This window comes from Varanus komodoensis, unplaced genomic scaffold (genome assembly GCF_004798865.1).
Source record: "Varanus komodoensis strain SLA01 unplaced genomic scaffold, ASM479886v1 scaffold66, whole genome shotgun sequence".
NCBI lineage: Eukaryota > Metazoa > Chordata > Lepidosauria > Squamata > Varanidae > Varanus > Varanus komodoensis.
Window position 1 is genome coordinate 1949937 of NW_025336296.1, and position 16885 is coordinate 1966821.

The window sequence follows — 16885 nt, forward strand, 5'->3', positions numbered from 1 at the left end:
GGGAGGGGAGGGGAGGGGAGGGGAGGCCATTTTAGAATTACTATGAATTTTACACCAATACCAAGAAAATGCTCAAGAACAAGACTGCACCCCAAACATTATTTGAAGAGATGAGATATTGTTAACCTATCCATACATTTCAATAAATCATGTCTGTTGCAACAGATACAAATGATCAGGCTAATTGGGAAGGCTTCTATTCCAGATGTCTTTCTTCCTTTTTACATGGTAAGAAAAACACCATTCAGGCTAATCAGTTTGCCAGGTAGAGACCACAATCATCTACGTACATTTTAATACGTATTTATACTCATTTAGGAGTAACCAAGAATCAGAATCCTTTCTTTTACCATCTTCTACATATGTGAAGGCCACTTATGCAGGAGAAAAAGAAATGCTCCATTTGGAGACACAACTGCAGCAGGGACAAAATTTGCATGCCCCACCCTTCCTGTGAAATACTACTTCCTCAGCTGACTTTACTGAAAATGCTGGAAGTATTTCTTTTGGAAAAATACAGGGTACAAGTAGAGAAAGTTGCATTGTTTCACCTCTTTCAGATTACAATAGACTCAGTGATGGGTGGGGAGCGGAAGAGGAGAATTAGGGGGCAGGAATACATTCCTCCCCCTCTACCAGACTGGCCCTTAGCTAATTCAATACAATTGCAGCCAGTTTTGGGGGCACAATTCACAGTAAGATCTTCAGGGTATTTGTTTTTTTCCTTGGCTTTTCTGCAAATCATTACTTTACCAAAATAAATGAAGTTTGTCAATGATTTATTGTGTACTGTCAGTACACCAGGATCATCTGGAGTGTCGGATTGCTTTAGTTCAGCGTTCGAACATTTTCAGTCAAAGAAATGGCATTTTCTTCTTGGCTTGGGGCCATGACCATGCTTATTTTTTACTGATCTATTATTTCAGAAGTAGCCCTTCTACTTACGGAGTTTCCAGCATGACTCGGCAAACACTGGCCATGGTGCTTAAGCAATCTGTGGTATTTTCTATGGGTAAATTCTTGTTCTATAAACAGAACAAGAGAAAAAATAGTCACCAAAACGGAAACGACACTGCAACATGGATTGTCCTGAACCAATCAGACTGAGGAGAAAGGCATCCATACTAGAACAAGCTTCTCACAGCCCCAAATATCTAATGGCCTGATTCTGGCAATGCAATAACCCCCACTCAAGGGGCGAGCATGAACTGTGACTGAACTATGATTGCTGCTGAAATGTGCATTATCTGAATCCAGCTGTGCTAGTGCCATGGTTTGTTAGCCAAGAAAAACATGCAGTTCACAACCCAACAGCAAACCACGGGTTGTCTCTATGCTAAATCCAGACACTCTGCTTCAACAACAAGCACCAACCCAGTGTTATGTTGTCTGGACTCAGTCAGTGTGCTTGCTGCTGTGGCGGTGCTGAATATGGTATTTTTCATTTAGTGGAATGGGTCCAACGGTAAGAATTTTAGGAGTTAAGTGCAAATTGCAGGGGTTGCCTTAGGAAGGTATGGGGCACAACTGGGTTGCAGATAATTGAATTAAACTCCAAAGAGAACAGAAATCCAAAGCCTTTATTATTCATTATAGCAACTCCAATCTACAATGTATGTCATCTCTAATGTTTTAATCATCTCCCACATGAAAGCAACAATAAGATAAACAGAAATAGTCTGCAAAAGAAAAACTCGGCAGTTGTATGCATTCATTTCCCACTGTTCTTTCAAGAATTATTGTAACAAGGAAGGATACTCACTCACCTCTGAAACAAATTTTGTTGTGGCATCACTTAAGGTTTTCAACATTGGTGTTGCTTCAGCATAAAATAAAGACATTCTGTTGGCCAATTCATTATTTACTTCATTTTCTCCTTCTGCCTACCAAAAATAAAAATCACAATTGTCACCGGTTTTAAGTAAGTAGGTCAGCAGTAGAATGCTCACAAAAAAGCACTTTCCCAACTCTACTAGGCGGTTACCTACTGGAACATTGTTGATTCTCATACGACTTAAGGTTCTTCTGTAGTAACTGAAGTCATTCTGAATTGCAGGATTTGTCATCTAGAAAGGAAGAAACATAAGAAAATGGGTGAATCCTAGTGACAGGTCTACACAGTTTTGTTTATAGATCCTACCTCGTTCTAAAACGGGCTAAGATATCAAATCTGCAGAATGCTTAGAAATAAGATTGTGTGACATTTCCAAGTCGTTCCTTTCCAGCGGAACTGCACTGCAGCTTCGGTCCAGGAACAGATCCTGTTAGGCTGCTTTGTCAAGGAAGAAGGTTGTGCTTGCCAGCTACTAAATATATTTCAAAACTGCAGCTCAAATAATTACAATACATAATCAGGAAAAGGAAGAGCCAGGGCACATGCCAGCTGCTATTCCCACAGGACGGGCAGCTCAGTCTGCATAATGCGGGTGCAAGCATATGGTTCTGATGAAGAGTCCTCTGGCAACTGTGCCTGTGAGGAATAGGGCGATGGATCAAATGGACCTCTGGTCTGAACCAGCAGGACTCTTCTCATCATCTTAGTATGCACGTGTAACAGAACTGGCCTAATCAACACTTAAGAGGGCTTGCCTTGAAGCAGGTGCTCCAGAGTGAAAAGTGCTTTGGAATTTCCTTGACAGCTTTCAGGATATCTGATAGATGACCAAATATGTGTCTGCAGTATGTGTCACTGATGCTTTTAAAAAGTGTCATTTTAATGTTTTAGAGCTCTTTAGAAGGCCAGATCCTGAAGATGAAACTCAAATACTTTGGCCACCTAATGAGAAGGAAGAACTCCCTGGAGAAGAGCCTAATGCTGCGAACAACAGATGGCAAAAGGAGAAGGGGGCGGCAGAGGATGAGGTGGCTGGATGGGATCACTGGGGCGGTGGGTGTGAGCTTGGGTGGACTCCGGGGGATGGTGGAGGACAGAAAGGCCTGGAGGAATTTTGTGCATGGGGTTGTGGTGGGTCGGGCATGACTTTACGACTAACAACAACAACAACAAATGTTCTAGGGCACAATCTTACATATATTTAGACAGAAAGAAGTCTGACCACTCTAGCATAGCTGACTGAGGCCTACCAATAATTGTTGGACTTCTTTCTTTTCTACATGGATTGCACTTTTAAGTGTTTTCAAAGTTTGTTTTTTTTGCGAGATTTTGTTTTAAATTGTTCCGTGTGCAGCCTTGGTGCCTTTTTAGCAGATGATGATAATTGAATGAATGGAAGAATGAATGAATAATGCCATTTGAGACCATTCACTTGGTTATGTGCTATTCAGATATTATTGTGAATTTACCTTCAGCTCATCAAACCGAAGTGTGAAATGAAGGATTTCGGCAAACTGTTTTGCAAGAGCCTGCTCTCGCTCCAGGTGCTGCGTGGGAGAGTATGGAGTGCTTGTCAGGGCCCCAAGGAGACCTCGCAATGCAGCTTCTACAGGAAGCAAGAGGGGAAACAGTTATATAAAACAGTGTCAACATGCTGAACGTGTTGGCATATGGGAATGGTTACAAATGCAAGCTGTAGTCTGAGGATTTTAAAATACTTGGCTTAACTTTCTGCAAAAGCAACTGATATTGATGGCTTAGTGGACATTGTGAAACAAATCCAGATCATTATGTTTTTACACAGGGGCTACATTACTGATACAAGTCATTAGCAGGAATTTCAACAAATCTTACCATACTAAAGTTAAGCACTTGGGATCCTAGTCTAAATTATCAATTAGTAGTTTCTGAGCTACTATGAAGAAAACCGTTAATTACCTTATATAGATACTTACCAAGTCTTTGAGAAAATTCATAGAATTTCTTTAGTTTGCCCACTAGAGGGACAACTGCACCCCATGCCTTTTCCTGGAGCCTCTCATTAGTGGGATGCTGTATGGCCTGAAAAAAAATAAGTATGTCCAAGGATGACTGCTTCATAAGGCGGACCATTCCCTGCATTCGGGACTTAAATCTATCTGCTAGCACAACATGGGGTGACCAAAGCATAAGATCTCAAAGGAGAGGTATCATTTTATATGTCTCATGTGGATAAGACTACAGGAACTTGGGAAGAAAGAGATATACCTAAGTAAGTTTTCTCTGCACACAAGTTGCTCTTCATGTCAACAGCTACTCAGTACAGAATGAGGATCACCTCCATGTAAAAGGAAGGGTTGGGGGGCAGGGAGGAAGAATTCTGTTGCTGATCAGTAAGTCTAGTGATACTGTGGAATCTGTCCGGCTGTTCCCTTAGCTCTGCTTCTACTGAGCTCTCAGGGAGAGGTCTTCTCCAGAGATGCTGCTTCTGCCAATTGGATGTACAACGGAAAGAACTTGAGATCTTCAGCATGCATGACTGTATTCTAATACCGAGGAATTTTGCATTTCATCTCCCAACAGGTGTGCACACACTTCATATACTGTTATCTCAGGGGAACTTGAGCCACTGCCTTGAATGTCCCCAACAATTGAACAGGGTTCACTGAAAGCTGAGAAACGATCATTATTCCAAATTCAAAGTGCAAGACTGAAGGAAGAATTGTGGATGTATGGCAGTCCAATAAGTGGGAAACAAGGAGCTTTGTGTATGCACTACAAACTAGTGATCTGGAAAGGCTGAATAAGAGCAGGGTCAGACAAAAGGAAAGTCAGATCAAGACTGTAAAGCATTTTGCACACTAACCTGTCTAATACTTGCAATGAACAGACTGTTATTATTAAAATATGTTAGTGCCCATGGCAGCGACTGACTTTTATTGATCCATATTAAGGTCACAAGCATTAGTGTGAAGTATGACAGGGTGAGCAAGCTGACTACAAGATAACCCATCCAATAATGCTTTACCTCTCGTATTTCATGACCGGCTCCTCTGTACGACTGCAAGTCTTCCAGGATTCCTTCTGCATCCTTTAACACTACATTTACTTGATTATAAATTTCTTTTTCTGATTCTGTAGGTTGCGCATCTAAACAACAGGAGAACATATTAGGTCATATTTGCAGTTGCTTAATTTTCAAATATAAACACCTTGAGAACCATTTGATATTCTCCTGAATATTGTGCTTAAAAAGCATATTTTAGTATGTCATAAAAGGATTTTTTTGTTGGAGTACATTTGTACTCCACATATTATGTCTAAATGCACCCAGAATATCTTACAACATAATCTTTACTTCAGAGTTATTCATACGCTGCCAGCAATTCTAGGCTAACCAGGACACTGATGGGCTTTATGTTATTTTGGGTATTCTGAAAATATGTGTGCATGTGTTAAGCCAGTTCTAGTCAGTGAAAGGTCAGAGAAGTACATTATATAGTCAACTTGGCATTAACTTGTTCCATGGTGTAACAAAAACCTACAGAATGGAGAGGGTAGTATCATAATTTAGTAAATATCATTTATTAACTGTGAGTCCCTATGTCAGATGTCTGTTGATTTTATACACAAACATGACTTTTCTATTTATGTATATCCTCAGTGAGAAAGAGAAAGTACCTTGCTGGATAAAACCCCACTGTGTACTTCTAGTGGGGCATTACTAGTCAGCTATGGATGGCTTTTAGGACTGAACCCATGTATTAGATAGATATCAAAGTTGTTCAATCCAAAGCTAAGTGTGACTTGGTATCAATTTCTTTAAAAAGCAAAAGGATGACATGTATAAATAAAAAAACTCATGCATACCTCAGCTGATTAAGGTGAGATACAATATTTCAACAGTTTTAGGTTAAAAAAAGACCTAAAACAAGAAAATTCTTTCATGCTTAAATCTAAGGGGGTCAAGAATCATGGATATGCATTAAATCAGTATCAGCATTTAATCTTGCAATGAAAATCATCTTTTCATCTATGCTGAAGTCTGCAACTAAGATTCATTTAATCCCCATAGGTTCTGCTGACTCCATGGCTGCCCCTAACCAATCTGAAGGCATGTAAAAAGCTTCCACATATGTAGCTTGTCTCAACACTGAGTTTCCACACATGATGAAGAGGTAGCAGTACCCAAACAAATAAAACCACATGTAGAACACAGTCTAATCCATGCCTGTTGTAGCATGTGAAAGGCTTTCCTTGGGACTATTCATAGCTCAACTGCTGCGACAGTTAAATGGAATACAAGAGGCATAATTAAAAAACAGTTCTTACTTTCAAAATCAAGGAAAAAATTTGGTCCCTGCTCAAGATCTGTGCATGTCAAAACTTTAAGAAGGTTCCCCATGTTAAGGTACCTGTTGAGACAAAAAGAAGGAAGGATATATACACTAAAAATTAGGAAAATTAAATGTTTATTTATTTATTTGGGGTATTTCTAACCTGTCCAATTACTCATGTCGCTGGACGGCTTACAACAATAATTAAGGGGAACACATATATTTCCAGAAAGCTATCCCTGCAGCTTTCATTTCCTGTAACGATGCATGCAACTGGAGCATTATCACCAACTTCCCAACATGTTAATATGAAAATTTGTTCTCCAATAAAAAATGGAACCTCCTTCAGAAACTAAAAACTACACACCCCCTATAGTTATCCAATCACACATTACTTGCTTCTGCAGTCTGGTTTCCAGCAGGCTCACTACTCACAATCTCATATTTCAAAACCTCAATTCCACAGAAGACAGATTTATTCCCCCTTCCTTTCTGATTTCACTTCAGAAGATAAATAACCGGAAGCAAAGTCCAATATTCTTTTCCACTTGATTCTGACAGATTCAACCCCATTTAGTTTATCACAGTCTCCCCTAACCAGCGCCCTCCAGAATGGTTAAATCACAATTTCCATCATCCACACTTACATGGCCAATACCATGATGGCTGAGGATGATGGGAGCTTAGTCCATTGCATTTGAAGACTACCAGGTCAGGGCAGGCATGCCTGCATCATCATTTTAAGTATCCTACAAACCAAAATAGAACCCCTCTTATCTTCTATAATGAGTCTTTCCCTCTAACATTTACTGCGCTTGTTACCTACAGCTCCCTGAGCATCCAGTCCCTGTGTGATAAAAGGAGAATGGAGAATCTTGACTACTGCCATTTCATTCTATACAGAGGACTCAGCTGATAGGACCAACCTATTGGGAAAGGTATGGTTTCAAAGACTCCAAAAAATCCTTGAAGGACTGACACCTGTCTACACTGGAATGGCAGGGGTGCCAGAAAGTGGGTACTACATTTACCATTTTTTTTAAAATAGCCATTAAAAATCTTGCAAGTGGTTCACAATACATGAGAGTGGAGTTACAAAACTCAATCTCATTCATTAAACCTAGTAGCATACAGCTGTGGCACAGCCCTCAGTGAGAGCATCAGTCCATGTCTTGACTTCAGAATGCAAGTGAAGACTGACACAATTCAGTGCTTCCAACAGATGATACTTTCTACACAGCAAGCAAATGCTAGGAAGAAGGATATTAATATTCATCAGGATACAGAAGATAAAATGCATTCTTCTGTGGTATGTAGCCTACAACCACTTTGTATGTTTCGCCACCAAAAATCTGCTTGCTTCAACCATGCAATGCACAGCATTCATTTTTTATAGCATACAATGTTTTGGAAGGGCTGTGGATCCATTAAGATGGATGACACCACAGAAATGCTTCATTTTAAGTGCTGACAGTTTAACAAGATGTCAAGTCTGTGCTTCAAGGTATCATGCTGAGAAGAATGATATTCTGGGAAAGCCAAGGGAGTATGGCTTGAATGGTGCATGAAATCTTATGTTTCAAAGAGCAATTATTGGTGCATGAAGTATGAACAACTTGGCCCTCAATAAACCTGGGGAGGCTGTATGCTTAGGACTCTTACAGCAGACATGTTTATTTCAGAAGGCCATGCAATACAAACTACTGTGCCAAGGAAGATTTATGCCCTGTATATTCTACAACATCTCCAATTTCTCCATGATGCCTGTGATTTGGAAACAGATGGGAACAGATTCCAGAACATCTCCAACAGATTCCACACTTTTATCATCTGGCACTGACACAGAGTTAAATGCAAAATGACACTGAACAAGGGTGCAATCCCAGACATTTTTAGACAAAAACAAGTCCAACAACCCCCAACATTCCTCAGCCAGCAACTGGGGAATGTTTGTTATTGCAGAACTTCTATCTAAATGTGCACAGGACTGAACCCTAGAACTGATTAATTTGGGAATATTCCTTTTTCAACCAGCTTCCAACCGATACTCCTTGGGAGCAAAATTGAAAGTACAACCAATTCCAGTTGAATATGATGCAACCAGTGACTCAATTTTTGCAGGCAAGGGGGAGATCTTCACTGTGACAATGCACACATCCCTTTGTCAGCTATCATTCTGCTGCAGGACTCTACCTGAACTTAAAAGCAGTGAAATATATGCCCATTCGTCTTATGTTTCTAAGTTTTAAAAAGTACTTTAACGTATTTCTAGTTTTCTGGAATGACACTCAGATAAGCCGCATTCAGAGTGACTTCCTAAAACCATTTGCACGCTACACATGTTAGGCTTGGAGCCAGCAACAGGTGATCTGCTGTCCACCATGTGAAGCCTCAGCAATAGATAAGGGATCGTGGGAAATGCAGTCTCAACCACCTGGAGGGCACCAGGGTGCCTACCAGTCGCTTACATGCCTAGTTCCCATTCCCCTAAAGTGATCTCATGGATATGTTCAAATGTGTAAAGCTCATTAAGACATCCTGGGAAACCACAGTCTGTCACTGTAAGAACGGATTGCAACCGTGCTTGGGCTCAATGACCCTTCTGTCACCTGTGAGGTGGACATTACAACCTTCTCCTTTCAAATTTATACTAACTACAGTTTCTCCTAATTTCCAAGCATAGCTTTGTTTAAACTATAATGTGGTTTGTTTAAACTATATTTAGTGGGAATAAACCAATTCTCAGGCGTTCTTTTCAAGAAAGCACCATGCGATGCAATGTTAGTAAGCTTTTCTTGGTCTGAGTCAGTAGCCACTGCAACATTCCAAGAGGTACAACATGCATTCTGGGGAGAAAGAAAACAGATGCCATGTCATATTAAAGAAGCTGGCAAGACTGATAACGTAAAGTTGATTTGCCCTTAAAAGCTAGAGTTGTCCTAGCAAAGCAACTTCATTTGTAGCAAGCACTATAATTTATTAAGTAAGAACAACTGTAAGATAGATCACCATGGCAGGCAAGCTGTAGTAGCAATCATGCCAGCCTATGTTATAACATTGGGAACATGCCCAGGAGAAAGTCTGAGGCCACCTTGCTAAAGCTAAACAGATTGCATTCTACTTAGTGCCTGAATGGAAGACTGCCCATGATGGAAGAAATGTGGGATATGATGTATTAAAATAATTATAACAGTAATGTAATGTAACATCAACAGAGTTTAATGAGGACACAATTGCTCATTTCAACAAAGAGCTCACCATAAGTCAGACTGGCACTGAGGGATGTTACCAGAAAAACTACAGGCAGAGGATGAGACAAAGAACTAAGCAAAAGTTCACCCCAGGGCTTTCCATCCCTGCAATCAAGTCAGCTCAATTTGTTTTGGTATAACAGACATGTAAAGCAATCCACCTTAGGAACAAAATGCTGGGCAGTAAAACTAATTACAGTTAAGTTATATGGTCACTTCTCATGTCAGTGGAGCAAGCCATTACAATACACAGTTAAAAAGAAATCCTTCCATTTTTCATCAAGTTGTATTGCTCTTTGCCGAGATTCACTAATAAAGGACAAATTATGTTAATGCCATATTCCATAAGCAACTAATTTTATTTATATAGCAGTAAACAAACACTTGTAAGGATTTTATTATTCTGGTTTGTAAAAATAAGAAAAAGTTTGCTCATTCTTTTCTCCTATGAACTGAAAACATTTTTTCTACTTGATTTAATCCTTTGTTTTTGTCTATTTCCACATACTTACTTTTATTATCAGATGTTATCTGATACATGAATAACAGACGGAATGCCTACAGCTAGGTGACGTCACACCACTAGTCAGGCTAGATTATTTTACTAAGGAACTCTTCAGTGGCCACAAACTGTATCAAATCTAAGTGCATTTTGCCGGCTTCATTTTCTAATTATTGGGTATCTTGATGCTCCTTGCTTAGCATTTTATAATCCCTGTCAGCAATTTCTAAGGTATCCGCAAACAGCTCTCTTAGGCTCCATGGAACAGGTTGTGGGAATCACTGAGAAATACTGTTTCTAACTTGACCTACTTTCATAGAATAAGACATATGGGAACGCCACATTTGATTACAATGACTCGGCCCATTGCAGCCTTATGGGGTTGTCTGATGCAGAATGCCATGTCAAAATCAGACAGGCGGAAAGCCGGGGCATATTTCAAAACAAAACTTGCACGCATGGCCTTCACACTGAAAACATCCCCGACATATTTCAGTTTTTGCTCAATCCGGAGAAAATGCAACAGAATTACAGAATGCAATACTAATTCTGAAGAACTAGAGATGACTCCCCTCAGGGTTAAGCCTACATTAATAGCTATTTTGTTCCCAACTGGTGAACCAGGCACAAGCCTCAGTGAGTAGAAACCCTCCTCCCTTGTGTTCAATATTTCTGGAAGAAAATGTGGAGATCAAGAATTCTTACAACCTATAAATGAAGGGTTGAAAAACAGCAGTGCCCTTTCACTGATGAGCCACACTGAAATAAGAGAACATCTCAGTAAACTGGCTATGTTCAGACGAAGAATTAATCCTAAAATCATGCTAAATAAAGGAGATGTGTCTTTTTCAAGAGACACTGATTTAAATTAAATGACTTGATTAAAACATGTATATCATAAACTGGGGTTGTTAAGATCTGTCCTGTGTTTGTTTCCCTCTCACATATACAAAACAACACCATATGCATATGGAGACACTCATATGTTAAACAAAGGAGAGTCTGCAATTCTTTCCAAGCAGAAAGACAAGTGAAATTCCAAGCCAGCCTCATCATGGGAAAGCAGTGCACCCAATCACTGATGTTTCTTCATGTTCATTTAAACATGGATCCAGGCTGTTTAGTGGTTACTGAATTAGCATTAGACTAATCCAGATCAGCACAACTATCTGGATGGAAAGAAATCTCTCGTGTCCTTCACAATGAAAGCCCACATAGCTCCATCTCTGTTTGCTTTTTGGCATGTAGTAAAATTACTGCTATTGCTAGCATTTGGGTGATGTTCAGATGAAATTATCACTGCATTTTAACAGATACATGCTGACGTTGGTAGATAAAAAAATTTCTAATGGTTCCAAAGATGTAAAATAATGTCTTTTAAGTTAATCAGGCAAGTTGCTGATAACCATTTATGTGTACTGTTTTAAATTTTTAAATCTGGATACGTTTTTCTGAAATAAATAAAACAGGGTAAGTGCATGTTGCGTGCCTAGCAAACTCCTCAGGCTGTGATTGCGCTATGGAGAATGGAATGTTACCCTTAACAGAGAAGGTAATACCATGTACAAACTTAATATCACATTTGTAGCCTTCACAGAATCAAGGAAAACACACAAAACTATGTGGACAACCTCCGCACACAAAGAGTTAATAGTTGGGCTCACAGAGCACTGATATGGATGTTGCCAGTCTTTGGTACCTGTTTCTTTAGGAGGGAGGAGGAAGAAGTTATGGGAACTAGGAGTACCTCCCCCTTCACTGGCTCCCTTATCAAATATAACAGTGCAAAAGAGGGAGTAGGCTTTCCTATACACACAACTCTGCTGAGCATGTGCACAACTTTCAAGTTAGTGTTTTATCAAGTCAGAATGATGAATTAAGAAATAATTGTCCTACATTTGTAGTGATTACCCCAAGAACTGTTTTACATGAAGGAAAAACTTGATGTCTATTTTGTGTTTCTGGAAGCAACACTGCAACCACTGCAGTGTTAATTTATTCAAGTCTGATTCATCTGCATAACTTATTCCAAATAATATGTATATTCCAGCACAAAATTCCAAGCCCCTGGGCTGCATGACACTGAAAGAGTACAATTCAGGTATACTAGACAAAAAGGTCAGTATGAATACTGAAATAAGAGGGACTAATTGCCAGGCATCTGCTGGGAATAGGATTTGGCAATGTTGTTTTTTTAACAACCTGAATGTTTTTATTTCCACTTGCCACAACTAAGAGCTAAAGGCTACTAAGAAATTCTTAACACTAATGAGATCAGGCAGGTAATAAAAGCCCTTAATAACAGATGACACCCTAAACTCAGCAGCCAGTGAGACAAGGGTTATTTATATACCAAAGCAAGTTGCTTATTAAAGAAATGCATAGTAGAAGCCATGTGAGCAAGTTATTGGCATTCATCCTTGTCCAGCAAAGAATCTCCTTATCAACAAAACTGCCATTTAGACAGGCAACAGATCTAGCCCTTTACCATACTTATTTTAAAGCATGAAAATAACGTACTGTATAAATCTGTTCCAGTTTCTGCATACACTGGGACACTGCCTTGGGGCCAAACTAGGCACTTTGCAAAAGCCACGTTCAGGTGATACCATGTGCACTGTAGGCCGTATCTATGATTTCATTTCATATAAACTCTTCAGAATCTTTTATCAGCCCCATGTAAGTTCATGGCTCAGGCAAGATGTGAACTGCGGCTTTCTGGCCCATAATTTTAACTGCTATGATGTTTTATTTGAGACATCAATACATTTAAAAAGCGAACAGTCTCAAACCAAACATTAGAAGGGGAATCCCATGGATGCGTACATTTACAAACTGACAGTCATCAGTCAGGTTCTTGTTTCTTAAGGCAATATAGTCACAGGTTTTATACACAGGTATCATACCAGAAGGAATATGGCTGCAAAACTTATACATTTATCATGGTCATGGTAAAATATCCTTTTGAGTCATTTTTGTAATTCCTAACAAATAGCTCCCATTCTCTTTTCTACTGCTGACATCTAGTGGCATAGTTTAAGTATGCCACTTCATACTGGCAAAATAATGCATAATAGAAAAGGACAGTGTTGCAGATAAAATATTTATTAGTACTTCTCTCTGAAAATTTGACAAAAGTAACAATACATTTTAGGATGCAATCTAGTGCGTATTTAGGCAGGAAAAAAAAATCCCATAATTCCCAGCATCCTCCAGGCAGCCATGCCATCTGGAGCATACTGAAAATTGTAGGACTTCTTCCTTCCAAATATGGATAGGATTGCATCCACGGTGACTGTTCACTTCATAGACTGGAGAAACTAATTTCATTTTGTTATATGATGTTTATAGGAATAAAGCAGCTCAAGAAAAGCACAAGGTAGAACATGATGGAGGTATGGAAAGTGACTTGATGAATCACAGTTGTACTTAAACAGTATACATACTATACTTTCAGCCTACTTTTTCCTGTGGACCCTAATAGCCCCTGTTCAAGTCCCATCCCCACGTAGTTTCAATACTGGAGCACCAGGGACTCCTGCATCGTTTACTGGGCCCTGCATGCACATTGCTGCTTTACCAAATATCTAAAGACACTGTGACACTATCAGTGTCTACACAGACAGACATACACCATACTGAGCCTCAGATGAATATGCAAAGGACTGAAGCAAAAAGCTATTGTTTCATGTCTCATTAAAAACACAAACTACAGCAAATGACTATACTGCTTTAGTAATGGGGAGTTCACTGTTCTGGGGTCAGAGTAAGGGGGAATGTCATCTAAGCAAGAGGCCAGAACATGCCTGAAATGAAACCGCGTTCTTAAGGTGCTTCAGCATTTTGGCTGGGAGGAGGGGTAACCTTCTGTTACAGATTCATCCTGCAAAACGTCCTTATAACTAGGGGTATGCCAGGGCGGGGATTCATTGGATTCCCTTGCCTTAACACCCCAGGCTCCAGTCAGCTTTCTCAATGTCTTAAAACTGACTCAGGGTTCTTCGCCAAATATTTGCATGGGCATCTGGCGTAACTGCTGCATATAACTGAGGCCCAGCAGGTATTACTCAAAAGCCATCTTATGTTCAGGTGCCTGAACACCCATCGCACAACTGGAGCTCAGCTTGCACGTGCAGACCTCCCTTGTGTCTGTGGGCACTGGTGAGGACTAGCACTTGCTGAAGGATACACAGCACATACATTCAGTGCAAGGAAGGGGCCCACAGCTGCTAGCATTCCCAAGCATTTGCACACTTGATCTTGCTCGACTGGCTTTCTTGGCCAAGCCAGGGCTGAGTGTGGAAAGAAGTCTGGTGAATGCAAGAGTGTTGGGTTCCAGGGGACTCAGCACAACACTACTTATAGCACCATTCTAGGTACTACCAAAAATACACAAATGTTGATTAGTTAATAAATTCATTAGAAAATGGAGCATAGAGCAGAAATGACAATTGTGTGATGTTAATGCCAGTATATAAGGATAAACCTGTCACTTGTACCTCATATGCTAATACCATCTCTCAAAGTGCCAAAACCTGAAGACATATACTGATTCTGCAGAAAATGCAGGCTATACAGAACACAATACATTTGATGAAGAGGCCATGCAACTGCAGGATATGCCATATACAATTCACAGTAATGGCCATGCTGCCATTAAATCCACTTTTGAAAGTTTTGTAATGGTATAAGTTGCATACTTCGTAAAATGAAGACACAAGTGCTTCAGCACAATTAACAAATTAGATTCTCCAAATGCCGGCTTGAACTGATTTGAAGCTATGATTAACTTTAACTTCCTGCCACATACAAACATGTGGCAGATTGCATTTGTTATAGAATCATTTGCAAAATGATCCTTAAAACATTGGAATATTTGGCAAATACATATGGTATAAATACTTGGCATGAATATCTAGTTTGGAAACAACAGAGTGTATGTTTAAAGACTCAATAACACAAGATCAAAATTGCAAGTCGTAAGAGGTTCTGCAAGTGCAGAGTCTCCATTCATTTTAGAAAGGCTTGCACTGTTTCCCAAGCTAGTTTCCCAGAAATGAAGCATCGTTGTGCACAGTAATGCTTCGTGGAACACATGCGTTATGTCTGAAACAAACTCTGTGAGAGATGGACAGACAGAAACAATATGGCATTCTCACCTACAGCCAGTGCTGCTCTCAGTTTTGTTCCCAATCTAGAAATGTAAAAAGAGAAAATGAAACCATATCCAGCCAGATTGCAACTGGGAGTTCATTTATTTCCCCCCAAAATACAATATTTATAGATACCCCCCATTCTACTTTAAAGGAAAAGACATGTAGAAGGCTCGTAGAAACTAACAGCAAGTTCTAGCTGGATAGCTTGAGCATCTCTTAAAATCTCCCCATTTATCAAAATTTTGAATTATTGTTGTTCCAAAAAAATACTGAAAACATGAATAAGATCAGCTCCTGAACAACACTTCTAAAAACTGCCATTCTGTCACAGTAATGTCAGCAAACACTGGGTATAACAATTTTAAATAAATAAATAATCCTGGCTCAAGGCAGACAGGGTGCTTAAATCATGACTAAGTAATATGTCTCAATGCCTTTAGTGCTCGCCTGATTTCTTGGACTACAGGCCCCATAAACACTTACTCTAGTCATTCTGGCTAGTGGAAGTTATAGCCCAAAATAACTGGAGGGAACCAGGTTTTTCCCTGCATAGCTAAACCATCAATGTCTGGATAGAAACCAAGATCAGACACCACAATTTGGATCTCTCTAGGCTCTCCACCTGAAAAACCACAAAACAGAACTTTGTGGTGTCTACCTGAACAAACCATATGAAATGACTAATTTAACTTGGCTTGCCAAATTATGGTTTTACACTGGGGATGTTCACCAAGTTTACTGCATAAAAATAAGTTTTATGTACTTATTAGAGGTTCATGATGCTTCAGCTTAAATGTTTACTGTGTGGCACATCCTAGCATCTTACGTAGCTCATAATTTGGCAAGTCCATCATTAACATCCTCCCACAGAAGCAAGGCAAGAGCGAAGATGCATGACAATCATGTTCTATGGACAAATCATCTTCCTCTGCAGTAACAACCATCACAGAAGGATGATATCACATGGTACATGATTTCAGAATCCATTTTGTGGGACAGCTCAAGTTGAACGATGACAGTCCACAGTGTAGTGGCAAAGTGGCACCTGATCCCTGACATCATCTATCTATGCCCCTCCTCACCAGCTGTGCCGTCAAAGAGTAGATTGGTGGTTAAGTACTTAACAGAACAGTAAAATGTACCACAAGTTTATTTTGGTCTGTAGAAAATACTACTTCTACACAGTATTGCATTAAGGCTCCTCAAAAGCTTCTAAGGAGGGATGCTGAGTTGTCAAATAGCTGCTTAACTACGCACACCATCCGCTTTACTTAAAGCTGCACTTCCCTTAATTTCTAAAACAATGATAAATATCTGAAAATATCCATATAAGTAGTGTCAAACTAATTCTTCCAGTTTTATCCTGTACGTAACGTCTATCTCGGAGAACGGCATCATACAAGGTACCTAGTATAGTTTGGCCAAAAATCTATGCATTCGCAGTCTACTCATTCTAGATGAGTACATGCAGCCGAGGGGATCAGCATCTCTAAATCAATGGGAAAGCGACTTAATATCCTCCACACGCTTTCAGCTTATAGCTCCCACAGCTCCTGATCATTGGCCCTGCTGGTTGGGGCAGATGCAAACAGCAGACTAAAAAATCTGGAGGCACAAGGTTGCCTACTCCTACTTTAGATGGTAACAGTGCGGCCCCACTGCCTTGAAAGAAATGACTGTGTGGCACTCCAAACTCTCTCTGGATCTAGCACATTACAATAATCATCATCCATTAACAAATATCTCTCACTTAACCAATGTGCACTCTTAAAAGAAATGGATTGTCTGGATTCATTCCAATCCAGTTGCATGTTTGGTTCTGGTAC

The 16885-nt window shown here is 39.8% G+C and overlaps 1 protein-coding gene across 5 annotated transcripts in view; it reads right to left on the reverse strand.

Moving 5' to 3' along the window:
* Positions 1-16885, reverse strand: part of CYRIB (CYFIP related Rac1 interactor B) — a 75623-nt gene that overhangs the window by 2575 nt on the left and 56163 nt on the right. For 3 of the 5 annotated variants that reach the window (XM_044450409.1, XM_044450407.1, XM_044450410.1), the window contains exons 3-9: positions 6146-6228; positions 4842-4963; positions 3790-3895; positions 3304-3440; positions 1989-2066; positions 1767-1883; positions 946-1025 (exon numbers count right to left, since the gene is read on the reverse strand). In XM_044450409.1, the coding sequence (XP_044306344.1) occupies positions 946-1025; positions 1767-1883; positions 1989-2066; positions 3304-3440; positions 3790-3895; positions 4842-4963; positions 6146-6218 (713 nt within the window). In that variant the 5' untranslated portion in view covers positions 6219-6228. Of the gene's footprint in view, positions 1-945; positions 1026-1766; positions 1884-1988; positions 2067-3303; positions 3441-3789; positions 3896-4841; positions 4964-6145; positions 6229-15062; positions 15098-16885 lie in introns of all 5 variants that reach the window. The other 2 variants (XM_044450411.1, XM_044450408.1) reach the window with 1 other exon arrangement.